Source organism: Loxodonta africana, chromosome 5, assembly GCF_030014295.1.
Source record: "Loxodonta africana isolate mLoxAfr1 chromosome 5, mLoxAfr1.hap2, whole genome shotgun sequence".
Taxonomy (NCBI): Eukaryota; Metazoa; Chordata; class Mammalia; order Proboscidea; family Elephantidae; genus Loxodonta; species Loxodonta africana.
The window spans coordinates 80,544,101-80,557,213 of record NC_087346.1 but is presented as its reverse complement, the minus strand read 5'-3'; the positions used below and the strand labels follow the sequence as shown (position 1 = coordinate 80,557,213).

Below are 13,113 nucleotides of genomic sequence, written 5' to 3'. Positions count from 1 at the left end.
CTGTCATTTTACAGACCTTTTTCTGAAACCCATATTTAATTTCTCTTCCCTCTATGAGTGCTCCCATGTGAACCTGAGTTTATTAATCTGTATTAGTTTCCTAGGGTTTCCATAACAAAGACTACACTGGGTGACTTAAAACAACAGAAATCTATTGTCTCTTAGTTCTGGATGCCAGAACTCCAAATTCAAAGTGTCAGCAGGGCTAAGCCCTCTCTTAACGCTCTAGATGAAGGTCCTTTCTTGCCTCTTCTTAGCTTCTGCTGGTTCCTGGCAATCCTTGTATAATCTTGGTGTCCCTTGGTAACCTTACTGGTTAGCAACACTCAGGAAAACCAAAAACACAGCAATCATTTTAACATGGAGAATTATTATAAGGAATGCTTAAATAAGGATTGGAAGATGTTAAGAATTGAATTGTGTACCCCAAAAACGTGTGTCAATTTGGCTAGGCTATGATTCCCAACATTGTGTGATCGTCCACCATTTTTCATCTAATGTGATTTTCCTATGTGTTATAATTCCTACCGCTAGAATATTAATGAGGTGAGATTAGTGACAGTTATGTTAATGAGGCAGGACTCGATCTATAAAATTAGGTTTTGTCTTAAGTCAATCTCTTTTGAGATATAAAAGAGAGAAGTGAGTAGAGAGTCGGGGGACCTTGTACTACCAAGAAAGCAGCACCAGGAGCAAAGCATGTCCTTTGGACCCAGAGTCCCTGCCCTGAGAAGCTCCTTGACCAGGGAAGACTGATGACAAGAACCTTACTCCAGAACCAACAGAGAGAAAAAGCCTTCTCTGGAGCTGTACCCTGAATTTGAAATTGTAGCCTCCTAGACTGTGAGAGAATAAGTTCTCTTTGTTAAAGCAATCCATTTGTGGTATTTCTGTTATAGTAGCACAAGATAGAAGACTAAAAGGCATAAGGGACACACTGAGGTAACACTGAGCTAGTAACTTCAGGATGCTGCTACTCTGTTAGGCAGAGATGGGGGAGGTGGACCAAGGGAAAGAGGATGGGATTCTCAGAACCTAAAGCTGTGACATCCAATATGGCAGCCACCAGCGACACGCAGCTACTAAGCATTTTGAATGTGGAAAGTCCAAATTGAGATGTGCTGTAAGTGTAAACTGTAGGGTCACTATGAGTCAGAACTGACTCGACGGCAATGGGTTTGGTTTCTTTTTTTTTGGAAGGGGGGTAAGTGTAAAATACATATTAGATTTCAAAGACTAAGTATGAAAAAGATTACAAAATTTCTCATTAATGATGTTTTTAATAAGATAATTGTATTTTTAATGTCTGTCTCCTCCAACTGGAGGTGCAGCTCCAAGGGGTAGTGATAATGTTTGGCTTGCTCAAGAAACATTTGTTGGGAATCTCTCTGGGCCAGTTTGTAACCTGTGTGGAAACTGTGAATAGTTGAGTATAGGATTAGGAAAGGATGCTAGATAACGATGCTGTTGCTGTTGTTGTTGTTGTTAGGTGTCATCGAGTTGGTTTCCAGCTCATAGTGGCCCTGTGTACAACAGATAAGGATGTTAGGGCCACATAATAAAAGATCTTGATTGCCATGAGAAAGAATTTGTATTTTATTCTAGAGACAGTGTAGATCCACTAAATGTTCCTAACCTGAAATGATCAAATCTTTCTTTTAAAGGATAAATCTGGCTGTGGTTTGAATTGAGATGGTAGAGACTAGAAGCCAAGATATTATTAAAGTAGATTATTTTAAAAACGGCCACGAATTTCTTGCATTCCTGTATGCACATGCCTTTTGCAATGTGATTTTGCCACTCTTCCCATCCCAAGCCTTTAAATTTTATATTGGCCATGTGACTTGCTTTGGCCAATGGGGCAGATGTGATCCAAGCAGAGGCTTGACAAGCATTTGCACACTGGTGCTTGCCTGGGAATTGCCTGGGAGCATGCGGCTCTCATATGAAGTAGTCTGGACTAGACTCCTGGAGGATAAGAGACTGTACTAGTTTTCTGTTTTTATTAGCTGCTGTTGAGTTGGCTCCAACTTATGGCAATCCCATGTACAATAGAACAAAATGCTGCCCAGTCCTGTGCCAGCCCCATGATCAGTTGGAGATCAGATGCTGTTCCATTGTGATCCACAGGGTTTTCATTGGGTGATTTTTGGAAGCAGGCCAGGCCTTTCTTTCTAGTCTGTTTTGCTGTAGAAGGTTCATTGAAACTTGTTCAGCATCTCAGCAATGTGCAAGAGGAGCATTGGCCAGAAATAGAATCTGGGTCCTGGGGCTGCAGTAACAAATTTCTACAAACTCGGTGGCTTAAAACAACAAAAACTAATTCTTTCACAGTTCTGGAGTCCAGAAGTTCAAAATCAAGGTGTCAGCCATCTTGATTCCTTCTGAATATTCTGAAGAAGAATCCAGTTCATGTCTCACTCCTAGCTTCTGGTGGCTGTTGGCAAACCTTGACATTCCTTGGCTTGTAGATGCATCATTCCAGTCTCTGCCCTTGTATTCACATGGCTTCCTTTCCGGTTCTCTGTGTGTCTTCTCCTTTTCTTTCTCTTATAAAGATACCTGTCATTGACTTTAGGGCCCACCCTAATCCAGGATGATCTCATCTAGAGATTGTTACCTTAATTACCCTGCAAAGACCCTTATTCCAAAAAAGGTGCCATTCTGAGGTTTCAGGCAGACATAACTTTTAGGAGGCCACTTTTCAACCTATGACAGAGACCATGTGGAAGGAGACGTCCAGTCTTCCCAACTGTCTCAGTCATCCAAAGTCAGGCCCCAGACATGTGAGCAAAGTCATCCCAGACCACCCAGCTCCCGTTGTGCTGGCCCAACAAAAACAGCCCAGCCAATCTACTGAAACATGAGAAATAATAAATTACCAGAGTTTTAAGCCACTAAGTTTTAGAGTCGCTTGTTATGTGGCAAAAACAGACTGATCCATAGCCTAGAAAAAAAGTAGTAATAATTCAGCCCCTAATTGAATGTTTCTACTGACCGGAAGTACAGTACATGATGCGGGGGGGGGGGGGCGGTGGTTATTGCAGTGTCAGGCAACTCTCACTTCTGGAACATCTTCCTTTTACTAAGCAAACATCTGCTTCCTTGTAATTCAACCTTCCTGGTCTTAATTCTATCCTCAAAGAACCCAAAGCAAATCTACCTCTTTTTCACATTAAAGCCCTTCACATGTTTAAGGACAATTCTGAAGTGAAGTCTCTTCTCTTAACAGACATGTATCCAAATAATTATAAATGGGAGAACATACTCGGCAGTGTCATGGTGGTATTTTGCCCCAGATACTGTAAGCTTCTTGAAGGCAAAGACCATTACATCTAGTTTTTTTTTTTAACACATATCCAAATCTATGCCACACAGTAAGCTCTCATTGAAGCAATGAATCTCAACCACTTTATAAACTTCCTCCACGCTGCTTATATGTATAGTTCCTCCCACTCCCATTAGAAACGTATCTCAGCTTAAACAGTGATTCTTAGCAGGGGGGCATACTAGAAACTTGGGATGGGAGAGGCATGTGTAGTTTGACTAATTTCCCAGGAGATTCCAACATACTCTTAGATTGCAAATTGAAAATCACTTTACTAAAATTTTGATGGAACAATGATTGAACAATTAACTCAGCATGGGAGTCAATAGACTCCACCAAGGAAGTGACATTTATAATAGGTCTGAAAAGCAAAAATAAATATTTATCAGATAACAAGTGGAGGAAGGACATGTCAGACAAAGAGAATAAGATGTGCAGAAGCAAATGTTGTATCTAATTAAACAGTAATCTATTTTCTTTTTATACAACTGAACATAGACCCTCCAAGGAAATCTAGGAAATTTACATTGCAGGATCGAAAGTTTACAGAGAAATCATTCAAATAAATTGTTGTGATAGTTTTTTTGCCTTTTCTCAAAATATTTTCATTTTCAGAAACCTGCCTAAAACCTGACCAAGTCATTTCTATCTAAATCTCATTCCTCAGAGCCAATTCCATGCAGACAGCAATAGGATGTGATGACTGTCTTATTTGCCTCAACTGTCAGTTTCAGTAGCTCTTAAATCTTGTTGACTTTATAAAATTGAATCTAACCTTGGTTTTGCCATACATGTTAATTAGCCTCTGATGAAAGTGCTGATATCAATCAAAATCTAACACCTGGAACCAGATTCTCATACATACAAAACTTGTAGTATTTCCCTTAAAACACACATGTACTGCCTCACATCAATATACACAGTAAGTAACTCTTTGAAGATATTACTGCCGTAAAATGCTTCTGAATTTCTCTTCACTGGAGCATCTCAAACACCATCTCCCACATATAGTAAGATTAATCTTAAAAAGCATCATCTTCTACAAGCAGGTACAAACACTTGTCTGCCCTCAGGGATACGCCAGCCGATGAGAGGCCATTCTGGTGATGTAATGCTTGCTAACTTATCATCTTGCAGAAGTGATTGAGGAAGGTGCTTTTCACAGCATCAAACATTAATTGAAATTAACTTTCTTACGTGGCTAATTTTTAGTTCCTATGCCACCTCTGGGAAATCCTGGTGGTGTAGTGGTTAAGTGCTACAGCTGCTAACCAAAGGGTCGGCAGTTCGAATCCGCCAGGTGCTTCTTGGAAGCTCTATGGGGGCAGTTCTACTCTGTCCTATAGGGTTGCTATGAGTCGGAATGGACTTGACGGCACTGGGTTTGGGTTTGGTATACCACCTCGGATATTTCATAAATACTTTGCTTGGGACAGCCCTGAAATAGTTATGCAAATCATTAGATTAAATAATTTCTTTTGATTATTGACATCTGTACCCACCATCATTTGCAAATGATAATTCCCCACCTTTCTTGAGAAATCACTTGTATACCCTGGACCTTACGTAAACAGACCAGAGCTTCAAACCAGTTCGTTCAGATTAGAACCCCTGCTGAGAATTTGTATTTCCACCCGAGATGTACTGAATCCGAATCTATGTTTTAACAAGATCTCCAGGTGATTCTTACATATGATAAATTTTGAGAACCACAAGAGGTTCTCGTGGCACAGTGGTTAAGAGGGTGTCTGCTAACCAAAAGGTCGATGTTCAAATCCACCAGCTGCTCTTTGGAAACTTTATGGGGCAGCTCTGCTCTGTCCTCTAGGGTGGATATGAGTCGGAATTGACTCCTCGGCAAGGGGTACAGGCTCTACTGATGGTTCTCAGAATCGGTCCTAACCAGCAACATTAACACTTGGTAGAAATACATATTCTCAGTGGGGGTTCGAATTGGATCGAACCAAAGCCCTGAAACAAACAAAAAATGGATTAATGCTAGCCAGCCACTGATAAACTTATATTCTTTTCTCAGACAATGACTTCCTTGCAAATCAAATAAAAAAGAACCTTTTTTATTTATATATATTTATCATATTTGTCACTGCCTGCTTAATATATATAATGTATAATTCAAATAGAATTCAAAATTGGTATTATATTGAACCTTAAATTTTCAGTAGTTCAAAGAGACAGTTTTTACATGTATAGCACGTAAAAGATGAAACTTAACAGAAGACAACCCTAGAATACCAATGGCAAGTCCACCAAGAAGCATACAAGATTACAGAGAAGAATTTCTTTTACTATTTTTTTGTGGCGAAAAGCATTTATAGAGGAAATAGAAACTCAGCTGGTGAATTACAGATATCGCCATTGTCTTTTTCATCCTGAGAAGATCCTGCTTCATTGGATGCACTGGCTGAGGCCCCAGGAAGCAGGGCTTGTTGGGCAGCCTGCTGCATTTGAAGCCATTCCTGCTGGGCCAATTCTGCTTGTTGCTATCTAGCTTTTGCAAATAATTCCTGTTACTGCCTCAGATAATTCTTTTTCAGGGATGCCAAGGTTTTCCAAATGAGAATTGGCCTTTCTTCTTTTTAATGCTACCATCTTCCATTCTTTTAAGGCTTCTTTTACTTCACTGATACAAAAGCCAAAGCCCAAACTTTCTGGTGTTTATATGACATGCTCAGGTGAGATGGTCTTCTTTTCCGATTTGTTGCAAATTTCATTGGCTTTAGAAGATATAAGGTGAATGAGTTCAGTGCATCAGTTCACCAGCAGCTCCCGGGCATCACTGGGCACCCAGACACTGGGGAGAGTCTCTTTGATCATCTTATTGATAGCAGCTCTGGGTATAATGAGATCATCGTCGTTGCCAGATGAGGAAGCCATTGTACATTCCTATCTCTGGTGCCTGACTTTTAAAGACCTCTGGGCCACTACCATGTTCAAACTTCATTTTCACATCAGCCCATTTTATTCCAAAGAAAACAAAAATATTTGGAACAAGTATTTGAATAACCAGCTGTGTTCACAATGATATCATAATCTTCTGCCTAGTGAGTAATTCACAGGACTCCGTTGATGCTACCAAATGCTTTGAATGTCCAAAGAAGCCCTAGCCAAGGCCAGGTGAAGACCATTGTTGCTATTGATTGCTGTCAAGTCGGGTGTGACTCATGGCAACCTTATGTATAACAGAATGAATAGTTGCCTGGTCCTGTGCCATATTCACGACTGTCGGTGTATTTGAGTCCATTGTTGTGGATATTGTGTCAGTCCATCTCACTGACACATCACATAATCTAATTCCATGAATACAGGATAAATGGCTATTGGCTTCCACCAAAAAAATGTGCAAACATGGACACACTGAGTAAAAATGTTAAGCAGGTGTTATTTCATGCAACAGCTCATTCCCATTTTTTCTTCCTCCACTCCAAACCTCACTCTTTAAGCAAAAGAATGCATACCAAGCATGCTATGAAAAGTATAATTTGGAAGAGGAGGGTCATGATATCTGAGTAGTCCTGTAGTTTATTTGATTCGATGCTCAGGAAGAATCAACTCAGACTGCTATACCAGTTGTGTGATTTGAAATGGAGGATGTAACTCAAAGATGATGAGCTATGAGTGCTCACAGTAAAAATGTAGGAAAATTACTATATTATGACTTTTTCCTTTTTGTTTCTTTTGTCAGAATATCCTCCTAACCCTCTGAGAAAACTGCAGTGATTTTTGGCACATGAGTCTTTCTTGGGACCTTTTTACTTGTTCAGGTCATGGTAATACAGTTAAATTGGGGTGGGGTGGAATTACGAAATCACAGAATGTTTCAAACCTGGCCGTGAATAATGTCTCTACCGTATAGGAGAGCGGCGAGTCACTTTAACTTCAGAGAGCCACAATTTCCTCATCTATTAAAATGAAATAATACTTAAATATTAATTATTTAAAATAATGTGTGTAAATTGACTGGCAAGTAGAAGGTACTCCATTGATAGTAGCTATGTTTATTACTGTTTCGCCATATACAAATAATATCCAAGCGACTTTCCTTTCAAATTTGAAAATCAAGTTATATGAAAATTTCGATTATGAATTAAGCTATTTTATTTCCATCAAAGATTTAGTTGGTACTTGAATCTTAACCAAGTTATTTGGTAGTTCTTTTTAATATATTAATATTCCAAAGTGAATGCTTTGTAAAAATATGATTTTATGTAGTATCATTCTACATAATGGCGGTGGTGGTAGCCTCAGTGGTAGTAGCAGTAGCAGCACAGTTCTCCTAGAGACCTGATGACATTTTTACCAATATTGCTTTTCCAATGCTTAAGAAAGGTTCCTGGAAGGCATTACTCTTGCCATCCAGTCAGCTTATTGAAAAATGAAAAATGCAACTTATCAACATCGAACAAAACGAGTAGCTTGCTTTTTTCAGTAAACTAGATTGAACTAAAATGTTTTGATGTTGTTTCTATCCAGTTAAACACACTGAAACACTTCTAAAAATTGATTTGAGATTTCGAATTTCAGGGGCTATTTAGTTCACTTCATCAAAATTCACCAAATGCCTAACCTGTGCATGGAGAATTCCAAAGATTAAAAACAACAACCAGAAAGATGTGGTTTCTGCCTCTTTGGTGTTGATGTCCCCTAGTTAATGTATCTGACACAGTGCACACTCCATTACAAGTGCTATAGTGGAGTTGGATATAAAGTTACTGGAAAAATAAGTGGTGGAACTTTTAATTCAACATTAGAAGGGTGTTTTTTAGAAAATTATAGACCAGTGACATTTTACTGGTTTTTAAATAAGAATAATAAGTTTCTTATTTGGGTGAGAACAACAATTTTCACATGCACAGTTCAGTGACGTTCAATACGTTCATCATGTTGCTCAACCAAAAACTTCATTGTTTTTATTCACACGGTAAAGCACTAAACCAGCAAGTCAATGTACGAAACCATTCACTGGTAACATTGGGGGTGTGAGAATATTCTTAAATAAAGCATGCTGAAAGTTATCTGCTGTTTTCTTTGAGTACATTCACTGAATAAGAAGTTCTCCTGGCTTTTAATGGGACTATATATACATATATCCCTTGTAATCGTATGTTGGATATTTTTTATTTGACTTGCACTGGAATGCTTATCCACACATAAATGATGCTACTGTTACATCAGGAATATTTCTATTTAAAGGACAGCTTGTGCTGAACTGTCTATATTTTGTCTCTCCTTTGTGACCAATATCCTGTATTTTAGAAGTAGCTGACTGGAATTATGGATAATTGGATCCATCATGGATTATAGCTTTTCATCATGGAAAACTAACTGAGCTGCCTGGAAACTGAACCTAGAGTCTTGGTCTCATTGTGCCCTAGCCACCTTAAATATCATACATGAAACTGTTTGTCTAAGTAAGTGTGTGTTTGTGTGTGTGTATGGTGTAGCCTTCTTCATTCTAAAAAGGATTTGAAGTGGTTGGAATTATAGGTGTGATAAAAATCCACTATATTCAATGTGCTAAAAATATGAAATGCTCAGATAAATTTAAACATAAAGGATACTTTTTGTTTCCTCCATCAGCTGTTAGGAAGAAGGCTAGCTTTATCACTCCAGTTCCAGGAGGCGTGGGACCCATGACTGTGGCGATGCTTCTGAAAAACACCCTCTTGGCGGCTAAAAAAATCATTTACTAGAGCATGTGAAAGAACAAGGTGAACTGAAGTCATGCCATTTATTTATTGGACAAAGGACAGAAAACTTTGTATTTTACTATGAAGCTATTTATTTCTACACTGTATTTATTTTTTCATGGATGGAATCATTGTGGATCAGATGATTCGCATAATTTTATGCATTTCCTGCTAACAGATTTTGAGTTTTAGGAAAAAACAAAACAGTTCCAATGAAAATTTTGGTGACATTTGTTTTGTGAATAATATTTGTTCATAATGTTAAAACAATAAAGGGCTCATGCTAAATGAATATATTTTTGATGCTCAGTTAAATATCACACATAGTATGCTTTCAACAAATGTTTTGTCAGCCAAATTGGCACCCCTGTAAAATGTAGTTTGTGTTTTGCCACACATGCTCAATTTTTAATACATTTTATGTTAGGTGTCATACAGTTTTTAAAAGCATACTTGATAAAAGAAAGGCAGAATATTAAAAATCTTGATTTCATTCCTCCCCAAATGTATCTGATGAAGCCATCATAATGAAAATGATGCTCTATTAGAGGAAAGGATAATGTTCAAGGAATGCAATGCTGCCTGGAAAAGTAATGATTATGTCCAATTGTGACTGACTGCTTGCCTTAGTGAAAGTATATGAAGCACGTCATTTTTTTTTTTTTTTCTTCCAGAAAAGTATTTGGACAGCACATTCACTGAGGAATAACGGGAAATCCAAAAATAAAGGAAACAGGACAAAAACTAAGGTTGGATTTTCCTGCAAGTGTCACACAAATATAGTGTAAGCCAGGCCATCATTAAAGTACAACAGTTGTTTGTTAAAAAAAAAAAAAAAAATTCAGAAATCTAATAGGAAAATGTGATACTTTCAAGGTACCAAGGCTAAACCTTAGGATATGACGCAAAATCTACTCCTTTGTTACTCTTTCCTCTTCTGTTATGGCATTTGGTTCCCAAAGCAAATGCAATGTTTCTACACACAATTTTTAATCAGGAAATACACGTGAATATCAGTCGAAGACTATTTTGTGATTACTGTATATTTCAAAAATAACGTACCGATGCATATAATGTGTATAGCACACCTAGGAAAACGTGCGAGGGAGTTGTAAGGTTGGTAAAAAACATAATGTGTGTGTTATCTGTGTAAAAATATGATACTGTAACCTCTTAAAGGAGCCCTGGTTGCACAGGGTTTAAGCACTTGGCTGCTAACCAAAAGATTGGCAGTTCAAACCCACCAGCAGCTCCACCGGGGAAAGATGCGGCAATCTGCTTCTGTAAAGATTACAGCCTTGAAAACACTATAGGGAAGTTCTTTGCTGTTCTTTAGGGTCACTATGAGTCAGAATCAACTCAACAGCAATAGGTTTGTTTGGTTTGGTAGCCTCTTAACTGACATTTTGTTATTGTGCCCAACTCCTTGTATATGTCAGTAATAGTTCTTACTCAATGCATCAGTCTTCATCAGTGCATACGCTTGATAATTTGTGTGAAAATGGACTAGGTGTTTATAATTAATAACATGTTACCTGAATAATAAAAGTAATTTGTAAAGAAATAGCTGTCTTCTTTTTCTTTAGATAGTTGTTTCCTTGTTCATGTATTTGTTACCCATTTCTTTAAAGCCTGCTGGGAAATGTACAAAACAAAATATGTCCCAAACGTAAAAGTTTCTGTAACCCATTCCACAATTAGTTCAGACCAATTTTTTTCTGATATCCATGACAGAAATTTAAATTCAAAACTCTCAGGCACATATTTCAAAAAAGGCCACTTCAACTTTTACTAGACACTCAAAACAAACAAAATGACCGAAACTATGCATGTGTGGAAAGGTGAAGGTTGTAATTTGGGGGACTCCCCATGATGCAGGAAGGGTTATTTTTGGAAGTTTCTGCTCCTCTGGCTAAATTAAAATTTAGGACTTAGCCTTCTCAGAAGCTAATGAAAACATATAAAGAAGATAAAGTGGGTTCATGGGGAGCATCACTTTGTTTGTGGTCCATAAAAGGTGGACATATGATGGTATCATGGAGGAGCTTTAGAGAAGTAAATTTCCTTCTCCTGCAAAAATCCTTAAAGAGGACCCTGAAGAATTAGTGGGGCTGAACAACAATTAAAAGATACGGAACCGAGAATGAGCCTAGTATATACATGTATAAAAGCAAGGGTTGTAGTCGGACTAAAATGAAAAGTGAGTGTCGGACAGTGGTGGAAATATAGCTGGATAAATACATGAAAACAGATTAAGGAGGCCCTGGATAAATCAGGCATAATTTAGACTGTATTTAATAAGTTACGTGCATTGTTGCTAGAGGTTTGAAGATATTATCGTTGATGAAAATGAGGACGTTGTAAGAGAGCTGATTTTGGAGAAGAGATAATATGATCAGTTTAAGGCATGTTGAGTTTGATATGGTGACATAGTATATAAATAAGAGTTCTGAAGTAATACCAGTCTGGGAAGAGGATAAGAATTCATGGCTACTGATGTAAATATAGGACTCATCAGCATATATTAATCACTAAATTCCTGACCTATTTGTCGACCATTATGCATACACTGTTTTCCTATACTTATTCAATCGTAATCAAAAAAACCAAACTAAACCCACTGCCGTCGAGTCAATTCCGACTCATGGTGACCCTATAGGACAGAGTAGAACTGCCCCATAGCGTTTCCAAGGAGTGCCTGGCGGATTCAAACTGCTGACCTCTTGGTTAGCAGCCGTAGTACTTACCACTACACCACCAGGGTTTCCTCAATAGAAACAGTTATCATTAACTGATCACCTAAAACCAGTAAACCGGTTGCCATCAAGTCAATTCTGATTCATGCAACCCCATGAGTGTCAGAGTAGAACTGAGCTCCATAGGGTTTTCGACGGCTGATTTTTTGGAAGTAGATTGTCAGACCTTTCTTCTGAGGCACCTCTGAGTGGACTCAAACCTCCAACCTTTTGGTTAGCAGCTAAGTATGTTAACCATTTGCACCACCACCATGTGTTAAATGCTTTTTTTTTTTTTTTTTTGTCTTTGCTCCTTCTTGACAATCCTCATTTGATAGAAGAAAATTGACCCTCAGGGTTATTAAAAAGCCTCAGCTTAGGTCAAATGGATAGTAAAGGTGGAAATGGAATTCAAAACAAATTCTGTTGGAATGATGTGACTCAGAGCCCACAACATTTTCACGATATTGATCTGCCTCATCTCAATGCCTTCCAACCTAGAATTCTTTCCCTCATCACTACATGTCTAAATCCTACTCATTATTTAAGATTCCCTTCAAAAGAAACTTCCCCATGAAAAATACTGTGACGGTATGAGCCCCACCCCTGAATTCTCACAGCTTTTTATGCACACATTCATGGAATTATCACTCCACCGGGCATTGTAGTTATGTATGTACTTTCCATAGCTCCCTCAAGTTCCTTAAAGCCACTACCCATGCATGATTCATCTTGCAAACGTCATCACACCCAGCCCAGTGCCGTGGATATAGTAAGCATTCAATAGTTTATGAATGGGTGAATGGCAACTGAATCCATGAGAATTACAAAATGAACTTAGAGAGAGCTAAGCAGTGGACAGATGACCACTTTCTGTACAATGTCCAGCAAGAAATCCTAGTGAAATAAAGAGTAAGGAAGAAAGAAGAAAGTGAAAGAAAGAGAAAAGGAAAGAAGAAAAGGAGGGAAAATGGAAGAAAAAAAGTTAGCTTCTGGAGATGCTTATGACTAGAGGAAAGAAATGAGTAAGTTAAAAATATAGAAAGAGCAGTGGGATGGAATGATAGTGGAGTGCCACATTGCTTAGACTCTCACCTGGCCTTTTCTCACTCTAACCTTTTCTAATAAGTATCAGGAATGAACGAAGATATCTGTGAGGCCAGTGCCCATCTCTTCCATTTTTCAGAACTGGGAGGAAGGACTTTTGGTGAGATGACTGAAGAAGTGAAGGTACTTGACTCTAGAAAGCAACTCTCTTCTCTCCCCTCTTCCTCCTTAGCAGCTGCTGAAGTCTCCTGTATAAAAAGTGGCATTCATCAGTATGGGCTCCAGAAAAAAGAAG

General features: G+C 38.3%; 1 protein-coding gene and 1 pseudogene across 2 annotated transcripts in view; one reads left to right on the top strand and one right to left on the bottom strand.

Moving 5' to 3' along the window:
- MTHFD2L (methylenetetrahydrofolate dehydrogenase (NADP+ dependent) 2 like) overlaps positions 1-9,842 on the top strand; it is a 230,645-nt gene extending 220,803 nt beyond the window's left edge. For both annotated transcript variants that reach the window (XM_064285700.1, XM_023553354.2), the window contains exons 8-9: positions 8,927-9,057; positions 9,711-9,842. In XM_064285700.1, the coding sequence (XP_064141770.1) occupies positions 8,927-9,039 (113 nt within the window). In that variant the 3' untranslated portion in view covers positions 9,040-9,057; positions 9,711-9,842. The remainder of the gene's footprint in view (positions 1-8,926; positions 9,058-9,710) is intronic.
- Positions 5,551-6,291, bottom strand: LOC135231441 (protein Dr1-like; annotated as a pseudogene).
- Positions 9,843-13,113: the final 3,271 nt, after the last annotated feature.